The 20,022-nt window shown below is 41.7% G+C and overlaps 1 protein-coding gene across 2 annotated transcripts; it reads right to left on the bottom strand.

Moving 5' to 3' along the window:
• Positions 1 to 468: 468 nt before the first annotated feature.
• Positions 469 to 18,866, bottom strand: Poglut1 (protein O-glucosyltransferase 1). Of its 2 annotated transcripts, XM_003469217.5 has the most exons (11): positions 18,713 to 18,866; positions 18,079 to 18,169; positions 16,685 to 16,828; positions 14,045 to 14,180; positions 11,508 to 11,629; positions 9,444 to 9,503; positions 7,594 to 7,693; positions 5,754 to 5,812; positions 4,200 to 4,367; positions 3,226 to 3,282; positions 469 to 2,647 (listed from the first exon to the last, which is right to left on the bottom strand). In XM_003469217.5, the coding sequence occupies exons 1-11, from the start codon at positions 18,795 to 18,797 to the stop codon at positions 2,491 to 2,493; spliced, it is 1,179 nt and encodes a 392-aa protein (XP_003469265.1). In that variant the 5' UTR covers positions 18,798 to 18,866; the 3' UTR covers positions 469 to 2,490. The 2 variants fall into 2 exon arrangements, with proteins under 2 accessions (XP_003469265.1, XP_063081090.1); XM_063225020.1 differs by lacking the exon at positions 9,444 to 9,503.
• Between the last annotated feature and the right edge of the window lie 1,156 nt (positions 18,867 to 20,022).

Here is a 20,022-nt window from a genome sequence, read left to right as displayed (position 1 = left end):
GACTCCGTCACCGACACACATTTCCTACTTCCATGAGCCATCCAGCCTTACCTTTTTTACCATTAGGGATAATTTCTCCTCCTCTGTGTCTGATATTTTTAGGATTTAATTAGACCAATATGTGACAATACAGTTCTCATATCCTCAGGACGTGTATTTGCCAGTAGGGTAAATGCATCAGGGATGATTCCAGCAGTCACCACAGTGTGCCTAGAACCATCATTCCACCCCACCCTGTTGAGTTCTGCTTTTAAAACTCAAGAGCTGCCTCTTCTATAGTTAATTTCCATGAGAGACAGTAGGTTTGCTCTCTGCCAAATTCACTAAGTGTAGTCCTTGCTACATATACGGTATTACATTTGTTTATATTATATGCAACAGAAACTTTTCCATTAGTAGAATCAATCTTTGAGGAAGAAAGGGTAAGTTTGGGATTAAGCAAGTAATGATGACAAAACCCTTCAAAAGTTTTAGAGATACAAATTATTTTCAAAAATATATACTTTACATATTACATACCATCCTCATACCATCTACACTGAGGTAAACAGGTAAGTATATAATCTGAGCAATGAGGTAAACAGATAAGTATATAATCTGAGCAACTTCTGCATTTAAAGACAAAGATTCCTGATTGACTCTTTGAACAGCAAGTGAGGATTTGCACTGATTATCCACTTCCTTGTTGAAACCAATACCAAGAAAATCTACAAAGAGGATCCTGGTAAGCCAACTGTCTTCATCCATTCTACTATCCATCCAAAAGTTCTTTAGTATTTACTCTGTGTGAGGCACTATGTTGGATAATGAAGACATAAAAGTGAGGAACTAATGATTCTCATCCATTGCTAAGCTTGCAGAATAGGAAAAACAATCAAATAACTACAGTGTACTATCATGAAATACTGGCACAAGGAAGGTATTATGGTAGCCTCTAACTACCCAGAATGAAAGAAACAATTCAGAGGTGATATTTAATCTGCAACCTGAAGCAAAATGGGAAACATCCCTAGGGAAATGAAGCTTTGGTTCCTAAAGAAGAACAAATTTTGTCCCTATTTTGGAGAAAGCAAAATTAAAACATGGAAGAAAGAATGGTAATTCATGGTCCCTTATAGTTCCAAGGCAAAACCTCAACATACCAAAACTGGACTGCCTTTTGATTACACTTACTGTACCCACTAAGTGGGCCCATATAAACTGTTAGCACTCAAGCAGAAAAGTCAACTTTAAATGCCTGCCATACTGCATGCAATTATCAGTATCAGTATCTCTAAAGTCCTTAAACTTAAAAAACCAAACACCTTTCTGACAAATGCAACAAAATCTGATTTTATGTGACTGAGTCTTACAGTTACTAATTTTGAAAGTAGTTAACACTGAACAATTCTCAAGAGCCAAAGGAAAAAGAGTCAATTTTTCTGTAGAAGTTTTGAACTTAAGGGACAAGAATGGTTCTAAGTCATCGGACTAGAGTTTTAATCTAAACATGTTTCTTTGTTTTTTACTGTTAGAACTTCTGATAGAGTAAATTACTATCCAAATGTCACTTTTAAAACAGGGCGCAAAGGGAAATGGAAACAACAATTAGACAAGTATATATAAATAAATGTAAAAACTGAATGTTCTAAATTACCAGCTTAAGCACCTGAAGACTCCTTGTGATCCCTGCACACCAGCAATAGCCTTTTCTACTACTAAGAAAAAATATTAAGATGTGCAAAGGGTGAGGAAGAAGTTAAGAACTTAAGCAGTTCTCCTAGAGTTAAGACCACTTCCTAAATTTATTAATGTTTTTGTCTTTTTGTCTTTTGTTTTTGTTTTTTTGTCCTTCAAAGAAACAACAAAAAGAAGGGCATGAAGGCACAGAACAGGAACTTGAAATCCAACTGCAATAATTACTCATGCAATTGGCCGTTTCCATGTGGCACTATAGAAACCTCCTGAATACCAGAGGTTATGCTTTTACAAAGAGAACTCTATGGCACTGTGTGACAGTTAATGCTTATCCCTTTCAGGAAATGAGGCCCAGATATTTTTCTTAAATCCCATAGAATTTCTACATTAAACTAGAGAAACAGAGATGAAGCCTAGAATAACAAGAATTGTGGCAATGAGTGGTACTAGATCAGAGTGATGGAGCAAAAGGCATCATTACATGGACACAATTGATTTCAAAGTGATGAATATACACACATAGCTGATCTGAGGCACAGGCTGTGACTTGTCTTTAGAAAATTAAGGTAAAATCCAGTAGAAAATCACATCTTATGATTTCTGGTCCTTATTCAGCCCAAGTAGGGGTGCTTCATATCCGAGTATCACACACGTTTTAGATCTTCCTTAAGACTTGCTGTGGCTGCAGCATGAAGAAAACCAGATGTCTGGCTTGATGACGTGTGTTCAGGGTACAGGTGCCATGCTCATGGGAAGCTTTTCTCCCAGGATAGCTGATCTGCTGCCATACAGAGGACTCTGGTCCTATGAGTGCTACAGTTCAGTTTTCAACATTTTGGGAATAATCTGATCATAGCCTTTCCTCCTTGTCACATTATAGGACAGGAATTTAGAGTATTCAGTCAGGAGGTTCTCCCAGTAACAGGTGACATCTTCCATCTGCAAGTGGTTTATAATAAACTGGCTTCCCCTAGAGAAAAGATTAACATGAATATTTTAAAGCACAGAACTTAATAAATAGCTTACATCTGAGTCAGCTGCATTATACCAAGCCCTTTTCAGAATGCTTATTCCTGAATTGACTCTTTCAATTCTCAGAACAAAGCCCTATACCATCATAATTATATACAGGCATTTAGCGATAGAACTTAACATCTTTCTCTTAAACACATTATCAGCCAGTGATCCTCAAAAGTACTTAATTACCTCAAGAATCCAGTCTATTTTGATACAGCTTGGGATACAAGTGAATGCACACATGTTCTTCACCCAGACAGTTACATTTCTGAATTATCTCTATACCATGAGACTAAAGTATGAATGGTAACAATCAGCATTCAGATAACTTTAGCTAGGCAAATGGGGGTGGCAAACTGCATGTAGTGGTGCACTCGGGAGACTGGGGCACCAGGACTGCCACAAGTTTGAGGCACAGTGAGTTTGAGGCGAGCCTGGATTAGATAGTAAGACCCTGTCTCAACAAAAACAAAGAAGCAGGGGTGGGCACAGGGTAACGAAGTAGAAAAAGGAAAAATGAACAGAGCTTACCTTTCAGCAATTTCCTGAGCGATATCATCATTTGCTTTTACAAACTGCAACAGTTCCCTAAAATGCAAAGAAGTATTAGACCCTGAGATGTAGGCTAAACTCACTAATAATACTAAGTTAGAAAGGAAAGACCATTCATTGATCTTTAGACATGTGGATGGTACATTATTTCTTTAAGGTAAAGACACCATGTGCTTGTAGGAACAAAATAATAACAAGAACATAAGCTTAGGCCAGGAGGCATGGTGACACATGCCTGCAATCCCAGTACTCTGGAGGCTGAGGCAGGAGGACTGCAAGTTTGAGCCTAGCAATTACAGGTTTTGGACATATTTGAGAAAAAATAGAAATATTCAATGATACACTAAATCTCAAGAGTGAAAAACATTTCTACATATCTCCAAATTCTTTTTTTTTTTCTTTTGGTTTTCTGAGACAGGGTCTCACTATAGTTCAGGCTGGCCTTAACCTTGAACTCTTAGCAATCCCTTTGCCTCAGACTCTCAAGTACTGAGATTACAAGCCTGCATTACCATGTGTGGACTCCGACTCCAGATTCTTGTGCTGGACCCCAGAAGAGAGAACTAGGCTCATATATGTGGCCCTTGTCTGAATCTTTTCCTATGTCTTCCCATCATGAAACAAAATGTAAGCTTTACTTGGGTAAGTTTCATGTTAGAGCTGAAATCCCACCTGATAATATAACAGGAGGAAACATTCCTGCCTTTAGTCTTTGAGGGATTAGAGCCCTTTTTACTTTATACTGTCTGAATGTTACACTGGAACCAGCGTTAAAACACTCTTTCGAATTAAATCCCACATACAGCTTGTATGGATAAGAATACATCGCTATACAATGTCAAACCAAGTAAGCAGGACTAAAGCTTTCACTGGAAAATATAATCAAAAGTAAATGGCTGGACTTTGCAGTCAATTGCAGTCATTTAAGACTCAACTGAAGGGCAAGTACTTACTGGACATTGGAGAGATCTGTTTTGACTGGGATGTAGTGAACCCAGGGCTTGAGCTTTGGATAGAAGAATTCTAGCCACTCATTGCCAACATGAAAAACAAGTGAACCACACAGGAAGAGGTGTTTGAACCGGAAACTTGCAGCTACGCCCCGAAAATTAAACAGATACCTGGAAAAAAAGAGCCAAATACATGTGTTTACTCTATCCCTATTGTCACCAATATAATCTTTCTTCTTACTCCCTCCTCTTGTGACTCCTCTCCCGCCTTCTCATTTTCAGTTTTGCGGGACACATCTGTATGCCTCTGTGGGGTCTCCATAAACTTCCAGGGCTGGGGCTGTAGGTTGCTCTGGAAGTGTCAGGTAAAAAACAAGAGAGACACTTTCTCTATACAGAACTATGTAAGTTCAAAAGCTTGGTGATGGGGGAAAAGGGTACAAAGCTCAAAAGGAAATTATCATAGACTGTGGCGAATTCGGGACATACCTGAGAAAAAACAGAAATGTTCAATGATGCACATTAAAAACTGAGTGAAAAATAAAATTCATAGGCTTAGCTATCTATACCTAGTAACTGTTAATAGCCTCCCAGTCTTGTTTTTCCGCTAACATAGCCCATCTGGTCAAGGACATCCCTTTTCCTGGACATCACCTTCTTCTCCTGAAGTGAAGGGGGAATAGACGTAACCTCATCAATCTTCAAAAAAATGCTTCTTGGAAAAAAGGCTACGTTAGCCAGATGCACTGTCATACACCTGTAATCCCAGCATTCAGGAGGACTGACATGAGCCTGGGCTTAACTACACAGTGAGACTGGGTCATGGATTCCTCCCACAAAATAAGAACTTAGGAAAAAGTAACATTTTCTTCTCCACATTTCTCACGCACCTCTCTCCAAATAGAGCTGCTCTTAGTCTACAGTTCTGTGTATGTAATCAGCATTCTTATTTCTGAATCCCCTCATCATCTCTCTCTCTGCCTGTGTTTATGTTTAACAGATTCTGAATCCTGGCATATATATATATATATCCATGTATCATATACATGCTGAGGATCAAACCAAGACCTTAAACATGCTAAACACATGCTTGTACCCCTGAACCACATTTCCCAGCCCCTCATTATATGAACCTGACAAATATTTAGCGTCATGTCAACTTGTGGATGGTTGGTATGTGGAAAAGGATAACCCCAGTACTTTAATAAATAGCAAGCTCTCCAAAAGCAGGGAACCTGTTTCATACTTCTCTACAGTTCCCACCGCACTCAGTTTGTACAGAGGGCCGCCTCCATAAAAGTCAGCTAAATGATTAAGAATGCTACATCAGGGGCTGGGGATTTAGTTCAGCGGCATAAGCACCTGCCTTGTAAGCAGGCAGTCGGGAGTTCGATCCCTGGTACCGATAAAAAGGAAAAAGACAAAAAAAAAAAGAATGCTACATCAAAAAAACAAACAAAAAAGAATGCTGGATCTTGGTATTTAAGTTCTCATCCACAGCAAGGCTATTTCAGAAGCAATACGGAAACAAGGAGTCAGGAGCTCTAGGAGTCATACTTGTATTTGCAGTGATCCACAAGATGGACATCTTTAGCTGCTGGTTTTCCCAAGGTATCCTTTAAGTGAAAAAGTCATCAGTATTAGCAGTGGTAGCATTATGGGCAACCCATGCGTAGCAAGCACTGTTAAACTTTTCATCAGCATAAACTCGTTTTTGCCTCATGACAAACATACTCAGGGGACATTATTATTCTCATTAAACAGATGAGAAGTCAAGGCTTTCAAAAGCTCAGAAACTTGCTCAGGGTCATGTGACACTAGGATTTCAAAGCAGGTGTGTCTGATTGGAATTTGAGCTCCCCTGAAGCTATGTTGCTACATGCTTTGAACTCAAGAGTCAACCTGCAGCCCACTTCACTGTGGGTAATTATGCACACAGCACTGGCTGGCTGGCCTTAGGAAGGGAGCCCATACACAAATTTTCTTGGCATAGAAGGCAGTTTAAAAAAAAAAACTGAAACCATTACCAACATTTACAGGTGCTCTCTTGTTTCTTGAAAAAATCTAGATTTCTAATTTTTCTTGAAGAAAACAAAATATAACACAAAGCAAGATCTGAAAACTATTCCCCTTTGGCAGCAACCAGCTGCAGCTCTTAGTGGTCTCTCTGGCTCACTCTTTGAGTTCACCTGCTGGCACCTGGGGGCACTGGACTGAAACTCCACATCCATCCCACCCTCTTTAGTGGATAGGGAGCTTGATGAGGGCACTGCACCTAACAACTTGTATGCTAAATGCATTTTTTCATACTTTTACTGAACAGTTCCTTAAACTCATTTGCTCAAAACTGTATCAAATGATACTTATTAGATACTTTTCTCTCCCAAGAAGTTCAAACCTTTTTTATAGCATCCTCATATGGCATATGGAAATTTCAGGTGAGGAAATTTAGGGCTCTAAGTTCATTAAGACAGTAAGTCATAGATTTAACACATTCACAATGAGGCACTAATTTGTACGTCTTGCTGTAAAGTGGCTTGAACCATACAGGACTGGCCCATTAAGAGGCTTGAACTTTGGTGGCACAAACTGATATGAACATTCTTATTGGTCTTTTTACTAATAAAATATAAAATTCCACCCAATGTGGTACCGCTGGTCATTCAAGCTGGTGGGAATGCAATCAGAGGACAGAGATAGACTCTAGATTAAAAGAGTCAAATTTTTGGCTTCACCTTGGAATCATTTGGGATGTTTTAAAGAAATGAAGCTGCCTGGGCTTCCAGAGATGGATTTATTTGATTCACTGTTTAAGCTCTCTGGTTTTGTTTATTTTGAACCATTAGTTTAAACCAAGGTTTGGGAAACTATAGCTCACAGGACAAATGCAACCCACCACTTGGCTTTGTAGAACCCAAGGACTGACCATTTTCACATCTTAAAACAAAGCCAAAAAAAATACCTTACATATGGCCTGTGAAAGCTACATGAAATTCAGATTTCACTGATCATAAAGGTTTAATTAAGAAAGAGGCGCGCTCATTTGTTTACCTGTTGCCTATGGCTGCTTTCCCCCTGCCTCAGCGGAGGAGGGTAACTAAGACAGAAACCATATGGCCTGCACAGATGAAGTCTTTACTACCTGGCTTTCCCAGAAAAAGCTTCTGATCTCTGGCTTAAACTTCCAAAGTAGTATAATACCTTACTCGTAATATGGCCAGACAAGCAGTGTGTTTGAAATCGAAAAACTGACATCTGTGCTAATACTGATTGGTAGAACTCGCTCTGTATTCATCTCACCACTGAGGAAACCCAATCAGATTCTACTCGGTGGCAATGTTCTCTGAGCAAGAATGTTCACTGCTGCAGTAGTTCTATTCAGATGTTTGCTGATTACTTTCATAGATTTCCAGGCTTGGTTTTTGGTGTACTCTGCATCAACAAGTTTTGGGTTTTTCCGAGACAGAAGAATGAGAGGATCCCGTTCTGGACTTGTCCTATGAAGGAAACACATGACATATAGCTATGTGGCCTATACTTTAATATTGTTCCCATAGCTGAAAGGTACACAATACCAGCGCTTGGGCAGTGGCTTCCTGTACAAACAGAAAATTCACTGGTTCCTGAATTATCTACACTTCCCATCCCTGAAGGGCACAGTGGGAGCATCCTGGGCACTACAGCACCTGGGTGGTTTGGGCTGTCTACACTGTACCTTCAGGAAGGGGAGTGCTAGGTTTTCTTAGCTGCATCCAGTATCAGAGGGTGTGTTGTTCTGGTCTCTGCAGCTGTATCCCATATAAGGTTCATGTAGTCTTCCCTTTTTAGGAAGGTTCATGTCAGCTCTGTCATCACAGGTATCCATAGCTATGTGGCTAGGTAAATGACCACATAACCATAATTACCAGAATAATGACATGACCTTTGTTGTACATGCTCTATAAAGTCCAGTATAATGTTTAAGATAGAAAATGAAACAAAAACAAAAACTAAATACACTTCAAAATCTGAAGCTGGTAAGTGGAAAAACTCATATGGTCTAAACAGCAGGGGTCCTTGACATACAAAGGGTCACAGATCCCTTGAGACTGAAAAAATGCAACCTTCCCCATTCAATTTCCAGGAGGTCCTAAAACTCCCGCAGACCAGCTATAAACTCCAAATTAAGAATCTGTTATCTCTGGAGCTGGTGATCAGAAAATTTAGGAACAGTAAGTAGTGGGTAAAGGCTCACACAACCTACAGTCCCCTGCCTGAGCTGGTATGCAGCCAACGTAAAAACTGTAAAACTCACTGGGCATGGTGGCTCGTGCCTGTAATCCCAGGATTTGGGAGGCTGAGGCAGGAAGAATTGTGAATTTTAGGCCATCTTGGACTATATAAATGAGTTCAAGGCTAGCCTGTACTACATAATGAGTCCCCGTCTCAAAACCAAACAAAAACAAAACCTGCAAAAGCCTTCTTCCCCCCCACCTAAATCCCCTCCCCTTTTTTCTTCCTAGTACTGGATTGAACCCGAGCTACATCTGCCACCCTTTTTCATTCTTTATTTTGAGACAGGATGTCATTAGGTCTCTAAATCCCTCAGGGTAGGCTAGAACTTGTGCTCTTCTTCCTTAAGCCTCTTCGTGTGCTGGGATTACAGATGTGCACAATCACACCGACCTTCCCCTTCACAAATGGTCTTTGCTGTTCATTTGTCCCACACATACGTACTGTGTATCCACCCGCCAGGCAGACACTGTGCAGCGGGGATACAATCCTGAACAGCAGGGTGTCTCTACTCCCTCTTCATCTCCTTCTCTCTCTCCCCCTCCCTCTCCACGCTCACCAGCCTCCATCTGTCTATTAAGCACAGTCTGGCAGCCACATGGCCACAGGGCTTCAGCATACAGGACAAGGCAGCAGGAGACCTGGGAACAATTCCAAGCAGCAGCAACCAGCAGACTGGCTGCAGCACCAACACGAGCTGCTCGGAGGAAACCGTGAGCTCTGCTTGCCCTCAGGCTCGGGTGCTCTCAACAGCTCCTGGCAGACAGAGCTTCTAAATTTCGGCTCAGTTCACAGTGATTTAGGTGAATCACTGAATTCTGTAGAACAAGATTCTGTGATTCTACACTTATTTCCGAGTTAGCTTTCTCTCTGAACTACAGAGTTTACTGTAGTCTCAAGATTACCTGTATTTTACACACGGCTTGGAAGAATACCTCTGAATACTTCTGTAAAAGATTACAGGAAAATAATCACCTTGATCCCCGAAAGTATGCTGTAGAATTTTTCTTTTCCCATGGCCACTGTGCTGCTGACCTAAAAATATAATTTTGATTAGTTTCTACATATTTTCAACTACGTAAGGATATGTAACCATTTCTGAATATTAGCTCAGGGCTTTTCATTTATTCATGCATTCACCCATTCATTTAATTTATTTGAGACAGGGTCTCACTATGTAATACAAGCTGGTGTTGAACTCACTATGTAGCCCAAGCTATAAGTGATCATGGTGATCCTCCTGCTTCAGCCTCATGAGTGTTGGAATTACCATCATGTGCCACCACACCTGCCCATATTTTTAAATAAACTTGATAAAGCCCCATCAAAAGAACAAATCTGAAGGAACAAATCTGATTCCTTTTGTTATCATTCTGCTGTTCTGGAGGGGCTTGATAGAAATATCTACAAATGAACTGATGCATTAATAAATTAACAACATTAATTTTCTGAAAGATAAGCTCTTAAATTCTAAATGACATGTTTAAAGTAAATGAGCAAGACCCTGTTTCAATGTTTTAAAAACTAAATTAAAAAGGGCTGGGAATACAGCTCACTGTAAAGGTCCTGGATGTTATCAAATCTAAATAAATAACCGAACACTGAAGGCCAATGCAAAAAACCAACTTTAAGAAAAAAAGAAGTCAAAGGCTCCTTCTGGAGGCTTTAGGCAGCATTAGCTGGCACAGTACTACGCACTCAGGAACCTGGACTTCAAGCTTAGGTTTGCTCCTGATCTTGCATGAGTCACTTGACTTTCGCTGGGCTTCACTCCCATAGCCCTGAAATAAATAGCTGACAAAGACGTTTTCCAATCTAGTTATACAAAATATGAAACCTAGTTACATTTTTAAAAAATTTCTCAAATTATGGCTGCTAGAGAAGAGATTGACTTTTATCCACCCACAGGGCTTTAGCTGTTCCTAGGGACTGGGCCCTCTGTGACCCTTCAGGAAGAAGACACTGTATGAAATGACAGCTATTCACAGAAATTTGAATTAACTTCATGCTGTCCTTCTACCCCAGAAAAGACTGACATGAGATATATTCCAAAAGTTAGCACAAGTGCTGATTTTTGGGTTTTCTGGTTCTACTTTTGTTTTAGGGCTTGAACCCTAAAACACCAAGCTACACCTTCCCTACCCCACCAGTCTTCTACCCCTTTTTGACAAACACAAAAATCAATAAATTGCCCAAGCTGGGCTACAATTTGTAATCCTCGGCATCCAAAACACTGAGATTACAGGCATATACCACCATGCATGGCTTAATTAAGCACCAATCATTTCTGTAAAATGCAGCTGGGTACTAAGGAGTCAGTCCACAAATCAAAACATTTCAGTCATAAACAAAGAGGATCTGAAATTAACTTGCACTTAATTTTGTTTTAGAAGGCTGGGGATCTAGCTCAGTGGTGTAAGTGCCTGCCTGGCAAGCGCAAGATCATGAATTTGATCCCTGATACCAAAAAAAAAAATTTTTTTTTTTTTTTGCTTTTAGGTTTTTTGTGTTTTGTTTTGTTTTGTTTTGACAATGTCTTGTGATGTAGCCCACGCTGGCTGGAACTCAGTGATCTTCCCGCCTCAGCCTTCTGAGCCAGTCCACCCAAGCTGAAGTAAACAGGCTCTTAAGATAACTATGAGACCACCATACCCTCTCATCCTTACCTAAAGGACTCAGTTATCAATTATCAGGTAAGTTTATGTTCTTCCAAGGAATTTTCCACCTCCTCCCACAACATAGTCATTCATTTTTCACTTAAAGAATCTTTAAAGTACAAGAAACTTAAAAAATAAACAAAAAGCTCCCGTCATCCTCCCCACCAAGGCACTGCTGACCGTTTAGGAAAGACTCTCTTGCCCTGTTTATGAATATGCCAACACTTTTATACAAGCTCAATATTGCTTAGGCTAGAAACAATTTTCTATCCTTTATTAACTTAAAAGTCAGTTATTTTCAAGTAAACATTGTCCCTATTCTACTCCTTATTTCAAGAAAACTCACCAAATGACAGAACTAAAACCTCCCTATGGGACCTACCTTACCAGATCTTCTCTGAAGAGGTCCCATCGTCCGAGACCCGTAGGATAAATTGGCCAAACAGCAGGTCCCCCTTCCCAAAACGTCCAAGCAGGATACATGATATCATGGTACTCTGATGTCTTCAGCAGAAACAGAAAAGCCATTATCAATAAGTCTTAGAACAGAGCAAGAAAACGCAAACTGCACTCATGACACAAGATATGGACAAAGGCCTTGTTATGATACCAACTTGCCAGATACAGTGCCTCTATTCTGCAATGTCCACAATCTACAGATTAAAACACTAAAGAGGCCCTCAGGTTAAAATCTGCAAGCTCATCAAATCCCAGAACTTAGAACCATATTAAGGCTCAGTGTTTTCAGTTCCCCAAAATTCTGTTTTTCTAGAGGATGTGCACCATTAAGGTTTTTGGTGTACAGAAATAATATGCCCAATGTGAATAATCACAGTGTTCTCTCCTTGTTTAACCACTATTACTCTCGGAGTTTCCACGGCCTTAAGTTATTTTCTAACCTGTTTTTTTTTGGTTTTTGTGTTTTGTTTTGCTTTTTTGTTTGGTTTGTGGTGGTATTGGGGATGGGACTCGGAGCTTTTACACAGAGCAACAACCCCAGACTTGTTTTATTTTGTTATTTTTAGGCAGAGTCTCATTAAGTCACTAAACTGCCCAGGCTGGGCTGGAACTTGCCATCCTCCTGTCTCAGGCTCGCAGAGTACTGAGATTACAGGCTTGCTACACTACAGTCTGCCTAGGGGCTGTCTTGAGAGCAAGAACTCAGAAATATATCTGGCACATAGTAAGTACTCAGTAATTGTTAGGCAGTGTTACCTATTATGTTCACACTGACTGATCAATAAATCCTGGGCCATTCCTTGACACAGGGTCAGTAGCACCAATGAGCAAAATGGAGAGAAAGTGTATCACCATATATCTTTTGAAGAAAATCTGACATCATTTGTTGCTTTTTATATTTACATCTGGCCAGTGACAAACCCTTACCTCTACTATTTTTTCATAATCGCATTTCATGTGATTACATTTGTAATATGCTGTTTGAGTTCTCTCAAACCTTAAGAATATGTGATTCATCAAGGACTTCCCACCTAAAGGGAAGCATATAACTATAAAGTTGACAGGCTAAAATCTCTTGGAAACTAGACATCTCTGATTTTAAAAAGTAAAATGGAAGAAAAAAAATGACAGGAATGTTAGTGTACTGACGGTCATACTCCATTACCCACAGAAACAACAGAATATGTAACAGACACAAGAGCCTTACTGACTTAAATGGGAGTCTATCTGTTCTTCTGGGAGTTTCACAACAAACAATGAGACTAAACCATAGGCAATGCAATACAAATGTGGCCTCATCTCACTTGCAACACAGGAAATAAACAAGTACAGAGAGAAAAGAAACTGTGATAAAGAAAAAGTGGGACTGGGGATTTAGCTCAGTGGCATAAGCACCTGCCTGGCAAGTACAAGGTCATGATTTCGATCCCCAGTACCAGGAAAAAAAAAAAAAGAAGAAGAAATGAAAAAGTGGGAATTAAAGGGCTTTCTGCTTTGGAAAAACCAAATCAGAGATGGTGTTCCTTTCCTTGACATCCATGGAAGGTTTCCCTGAACCTACTCTCCCCCCACAGCACCTTCCATCCACTGGCTTCCAACCCCCCCATCTTCACCCCCAAATGCTTTCATACCTAGTCTCTAGGGAACCAAGGCCCATCCCTGCCAGTATATTATCCATGCACACTGGATACCGACAAGATTTTTACTGTCCCAACATCTCCAAGCCCATAGGTGTGTCCTGGCTTTTCCTGTCCTCCATAGTGACTATCGCAGTATCTGCAGGACACTGGACCAAACAAATGGGGCTATCTAACACCTTCAGGTTCACTTTTAGCCCTGCTGAACCCCTAGAATATAGTGATAGATAGGACTGATGATATTTAGCACTCTCTCATTATAGGACCTCAAAAAATTTTTGTTTTAGGAGCCGAGGATTTAGCTCAGCAGCCTAAGTAAGCGCGCAGTCATGAGTTTGATCCCCAGTTTAAAAAAAAAAAAAAAAAAAATTTTTTTTTTTTTGTTTGCAATGTTGGGGATCAAACTTAGGACACTGCATGTTCTAAGCAAGTATTCTACCACTCTAGCTCTACAAATATTTCTGAGTGAGGGCATTCCCCAACTCCAAGTTCATGACCTTTCTTGGGTGCACCTCACAGGCTGAGGGATCTCAGAGCCCCACCTGAAGGCCCTGCAGGTTCTTCAGGCCTCTTAGTCCTTAGCCATCACCTCTAGTCCTACAGGCACTTAAGCCAACCTGCATTATTTACACATGTTCAGCTCCGTCTCTTTAGTATTAGTACTCAATAACTGACCAAATAGGGACACAGACCCCTTCCTGGACCTCAGGCTCCATCCTCACCCCTACCCACCTCGCTCTACCTCAGGATGATAATCTCTTGCTAATATCCTAGAGGACCACCTGTTGTCGCCCCGTCCACCTGTGACTCTTCATGTACTCACCTTACTGAAGGAGAAGACTGGGATGGCAGGCTCCATCCATTTAGGAATTTGAGGATAATCACGCACATTGATCACCATCTCCATGTCAGGGAGGTGCCCAATAACTTCCAAAATAAAGTGCTCAACACCACTACACCTGCCAACCAGAAAACAGTCACCAGAGCAGTTCCCAAAGGCTCTAGGACAAAGAAGGGTTCCAATTCTGTCTTAAAAGTGACACAAGGGGCCAGGAATTTAGCTCAGCGGCATAAGCGCCTACCTTGCAAATGCGAGATCATGAGTTTGATCCCCACCCCACACCCAAAAACTGTCTAAAAGTGACGCAAGCCAGTGTTCAGCTCATCAGTTTGCTGTAAAGCCTCCTAAAAGCAATGCTTCTAAACCGTTTAGTCCATTTTTCTATAACGTATGAGCTATCATTCATAGCTAAGCTACTCCAGCTTATAACACAATAACATTTCACAAATAAATCATCTCAGCTTAAATTAAAAGGGAGTATTATTAGTACTCTTGCCACTTCTCTGTTCATTTCCAGTTTCTTCTTCCCTGAGGTGGAACAGTTTAATAGGCAAGACACGCATTCTGATAGGAACTGGGAGAGCTAATTTTCCGATTGTGTTCCCTGGGTTTTGCTTCTCAGAAACATACTGCTATAGTTAGGATCTAAAAGGCCCACTGGAAGGCTTATATGTTAATGGCTTTGTCTTCAGTTTGGTGCTATTGGGAAGTGGTAAAAACTTATTTAAGAGGTAAAGCCTACTGGGAGGCTGAGTCACAGGGACTGGCCTTTGAAGGAGACTGTGATGTGACCAACCTACTCCACCATGCGCTCCTGCCATGATATGCTGTCTCACCACAGGCCCACAGTGATGGGGCCCAGAGAACATGGACCAGAATATCTGCACTGACAGCCAGAGTAAATCTGATTTCTAATGAGTCCAAGGATTTTTTTTAATAACAGGAAGCCAGTTAACACAGATACCATCTTTATTTCCAGATCAGTCTTAATAATTTATGAAGAAAATCTTTCCTGTCTGTCTTCAACTTAAATACAGAACACTATTAAAATTAGGTTTGTTTGTTTTGTTTTTTTCTGAGACAGGCTCTCACTACACAATTCAGACTGGCCTTGAGCTCATTTTGCAGCTCAGACTGATCTTGAACTCACAATGATCCTCCTGCCTCAGCCTGAGTATTGTAAAATTAGTTTTCCAAGGCAGAAAAAGTGTTTACATGACATGAGGACTATAACTTTGCTATCTAACTGAACTCACTGGGATGCTCAGGTGTTTTGGTTTTTGAAACAGGCTGTCACTACATAGCACTGGTTGGTCTTGAAATTGTGGCACTCTTCCTGCCTCAGGTTCCCAACTGCTGAGATTACAGGTGTGTGCCACCATACCTGATTTCTAAGGAGTTTTTTTGTTTGTTTGTTTTGGGGGTCTTTTTTGAGAGAGAGTTTCACTATGCAGTTCAGGTTGACCTTGAACTCACTTTGTAGCCTAGGCTAGCCTCGAACTTGCATCAATCATTCTGCCTTAGCCTCCTGAGTCCGAAGATACCTTGAAAGAAAAGAAATACTGATGGTTGGGGCTGGGGATTTAGCTCAGCGGCATAAGCGTCTGCCTTGCAAATGTGCAGTCATGAGTTCGATCCCTGGTACCAATAAAAAACAAAAAAGACAAACAAAAAAAAGAAAGAAAGAAATACTGATGGTTTACCTTATTTCTGCTCCATCCTTTAGGTCCTCACCAGCAACATACAAGGGAAGCATCTAAGGCTTAATCAAAATTTTCTGACGCCATGGAAATCACTGCTTTAACGTACTTTTATTTTATTTATTTATTTTTTTATCTTTTTGAGACAGGGTCTCACTATGCAATTCAAGTTGGCCTTGGGCTCACTTTGTACCCCAGGCTGGTCTTGAACTTGCAATGGGCCTCTCAAATGCTAACATAATTTTATAACCAGGTATACGTCTATAATTCCAGCACTCAGGAGGCTGAGGCAAGAGGATCACAAGTTTGAGGCCAGCCTAAATTACAGTGAGTTCCTATATTAAATTAATTAAAAATTTTATATCTAGGAAGATAACTACAAAATATAAAAGGTTAATAAACATACTCAAGCTATATTAATGATAAAGAATATCAATGAAACTAGATGACAATTTTACCAATCAAATTAGCAAACATCAAAAAGTCTAGGCTGGGTATGGGGGTACACACCTCTAATTGTAGCACTCTGGGAGGCTGAGGCAGGAGGATCTGCAAGTTTCAGCCCAGCTCAGCCCAGGCAACTTAGTAAGTCAGACACTCAAATACCTAGTCTTCTTTTCCTCCTTCAGTCCAGCTCACCTTCCTAGATCTCATCAGCATGCAGCTACTATAGCCAAGGAAGGAAACTAACAAAGGGCGGAGCCACAGTCAGGCCTCATGAAGAAGACAATAGGCTTTGATAGAGGAGTTGGCAAGAAAAATTTCCAGGCAAGGAGACAAACTCGTTATTTCTATATTTTGTATTCCCCTGAAATGTGGAAAGGATTTGCTATTTATTTCTCTCAACTGGCTTCTAAGAGCAGTATCAAGTAAGCCTGCAGGTACAAATATCAGAAGACAAAATCTACCTGTTAAATCTTACCTTGAGGGAAACATGCAGTCATTTTCTCGGTATAATCTGTTCCTAATGACCTGATAGTGGGTCCCTAACTTTCGGCTCACTACTTCTGCCATCATCTTCCTGGAGATGCCACCTCGGAAAGGGGTCAGATCTTCTTCGATGATACTGTGAAGAAATGGGAATCCTTGAGGAAAGCAGACCAAGAAAGTGGTGTGCTTCCTGAGTGCACTGGTGTTCAGTTCTAGAAAGAATGCCAGTCTGAGCTCCATGTATGGAAAGGCGCTTGTCTAGCATGAAGTTCTGGGTTCACCCCCCAGGACGGCCAACGACCTGCAGGGACAAGAGGGCACAGACAGCGAGCGATTCCCCAGAAACACGATGACAAATCAAAAAACATCAAACACAACAAAGCCACAAAACAGTCAGCACCGTCCTATATCTGGATTGCCCCTTCCTAGTCCGATCCAAGTTCCCCCGATATCCATGGTACATCGTGTCCTCCAGCCAACCCTACAGCCTTACCTACATCCCTTTCTATGAACTCCACAGAAGGTACCATTCATGCATCCCAGTGGAATATTCACCTGGAATATATGGAGGACATACACACACACACACACACACACACACACACACACACACACACCCGCCCCAAGAAGCCTACTAGCAGTAGCCAGAAAATAAACCACTCTGTATCTCTTCTAAAGCTCAGGACATAGTAAGTTCTCAAAGTACCATGAGCATCAGGTGAACTTTTCAGGTAGCTGTTTTCACTGTACAGAATTATCTTTGTACCATACCAAGTCTCAGACCTAACTGTATATTTTAAAGACAATCAACAAGAAATTATTAGATTTATTGTTAAGTATTTTCATCCCTTCAACAATATTTATTGAGTACACTCAAGGGCCGGTACCAGGTATATAACACAGACAAAGGCCTGGGTGGGGCAAGGTGATGCACAACTGTAAACCCGGTACTCTGGGAGACTGAGGCAGGAAAAGCTGCAAGTTAAGTCCAGCCCAGCAACACAGTGACTTGGCAAGACGCTGTCTCACCATGAAAAATACAAGATCTGAGGATGTGATTCAGTGTGAAGGACTTGGGTTCAATCCTCAATCTCGGATGGGGGGGGGAGACACAGACCTAGATCTCAGGAAGCTTTCCTTCAGTGAACTAACAGCCAAGCACATGGACTCTGGTCTCACGGGGAGTGGCGCTACTGCGGAGACCTAGGGGCCTCTCATCTTCCAGGGACTCTCCATTCCAAAGAAATAGGAGAACCACCTCAGGGATATTTTCCTCTTTGAAGAAATGCTTGGCTCTAACCGCTGCAAGCAAGGTCTCTCAGCGATCTCAGGGTATTCTTGTGACAAAAATTTAGTCTCAATATTGGACAGAAAAAAAGAACTCACCCACGGTAGCAGCTGCAGTTTTGACTTGAACAGGGTTCATAATTCTCCAAAGCCCTGTTAATTTGGTCAATAAATACCTTCCATTTTGAACCTTCAAAAAGTGAATTAAAGAAGAGTTAACAAAATACCTCCTGAGCATACTCGGTAGCAGCAAGCCGGCAGGCAGCCAGCACCAACAAATGCAAGCTAGTAGAAATCCCCTTCCCATCCCACTAATGGAAACGAAAGCCTGGAAATTTTTTTTTCTGCAAATCGCCAGCGCCTAAATCAAGTCTGCTCCTCTGCCTGAGACATCAAGTGTGTACAACTGGAAATTGGAAATGCAATCTATAAACTCGGCCCCTACCAGGCTAGCGATAAACTAGGCTGTGACGCGGACTGTCACCTTCTATTCAAACTCAGCCCCTGGGAGAGGATCGATTAACAGCCACAGACATTAACCCTCCTTCGTCTCTTCTGGTAACGTGCGCGCGCGCCCCATCCGAGTGGCTGGGGTTCCCACGCCCGCCAGGGTCCCCGCCCGGAGCAGGGCAGCTCCGCATGCAGAGGTCACAGCATCTTCAGGCGCCGGCCGCGCGGGGGGCTGGGGGATGAGAAGCGCCCAGACTGCGGGCGCGGGCCCGCCGGAGCCCACCTGACTCCTTCTGGCGGCCCCGCACGGGGGTTAGGAGTAGCAACAGCAGCCAGAGCAGAAACCGAGAGCTCGCCCCCAGCTCCATCGCCGGCTGATCCACTGTAGTGTCACCCGGGCAGCGCGACGAAAGCGCTGCCCTACTCAAAGATGGCGGCAGAGCGAGCGGACGCCCCACACAAAGATGGCTTCCCTTTACAAAGATGGCCGCGATTCTGCCCAGTCCCGCCCTGTCTTCCCCACCCCACACTGGGGATGGGGTCTTCCTAGGAAACAAGGCAATGAATGCCTTATAATGGTAATTGCTCCCATTCTGTAACATGTTGAAAACGTTTTGTTCTTTGCAGCCGGAACAGTAAAGCTCAGAGAGGGTATTTCTTGCTTCACCATCAGTGGCACGACCAAGGTTTAGCATAGGAACCTAAGCTAGACCTTTCTACAACATCAACTGCTTCTAAGTACTGTACCCTGTAGATTTGTTGAGCGTTTGTACAGCCCTGTTAGACACTGAAGAGTTGCAAATAGCATAGCACGGTACCTTTATGATAGGAATTTATAACAACTTGCGTGACTTAGCTGTAAGAGGAAAATTAGTGGTGTTAAATAAAATTTATGGGGAGCAGTTGGTTTGACTCAATGCCAATAGACCAAACCAAACCAAAATGAAGTCCTAACCTAAGTGCCAGTAAATAGGACAGTTTTCAAAGAAACAGATTAACAGCAACCAATCAGACAGAGCCATCATGATGATATAGGGGAAAGAAACTCCCAACCCACTAGATGTTCAGTAGGAGTTCACCTTCTCTAAAATTAATGAATTTTAGGGACAACGGAGGTTAAGAGCAGAATATATTTGAGAGAGAGAAAGCTTCTGTCAGAGCGATACAAGAGGTGCCAAGTGGGTTGCCTTCTCGAGGAATTCTTATAGAGCAAAACCACCAGGTGAGGTGGGCCTAAGGTGGAGAAAAATGGGAATTCTGCAAGGCAGGCAGGTGTGAGGTGAGACAGAACTATGATCAACCAATAAGATTAAAAGTGTAATTACTCAGGTAAAATTGATTAAATTGAAATCAAATATGGAGGCAAGTCATGTAACAAAGGGAGAGTGAATACACAACAGGGACTTTGGTTGTAGGGAGCTGGGATAGTGATTCCAGGCTTCCTCAAAGAGAACCATGCCTATTTAGAATATCAATCCCTGATGTTCATACTCAGGGTGTGGTTGCATTTGTTTGACCTTTTGTTTTGAGAGCTGGCCCGCAGCCAGAAATGTCTGTCTCTGAGATCACAAGATATTTGGTCTTCTGCCCTGG

This window comes from Cavia porcellus, unplaced genomic scaffold, assembly GCF_034190915.1.
Source record: "Cavia porcellus strain 051 isolate PalLab524CR breed Dunkin Hartley unplaced genomic scaffold, mCavPor4.1 scaffold_15, whole genome shotgun sequence".
NCBI lineage: Eukaryota > Metazoa > Chordata > Mammalia > Rodentia > Caviidae > Cavia > Cavia porcellus.
This window is presented reverse-complemented; position numbering and strand designations above follow the sequence as displayed.

Coding starts and splice junctions, on each gene's coding strand:
- Poglut1 (XM_003469217.5), bottom strand. CDS start 18,797: ATGGAGCTGGGGGCGAGCTCTCGGTTTCTGCTCTGGCTGCTGTTGCTA. Junction 14,181..16,684: donor GACTGCATGTTTCCCTCAAG/GTAAGATTTAAC, acceptor TCTGGTTGGCAG/GTGTAGTGGTGTTGAGCACT. Junction 3,283..4,199: donor ACAGATCTCTCCAATGTCCA/GTAAGTACTTGC, acceptor TTTGCATTTTAG/GGAACTGTTGCAGTTTGTAA.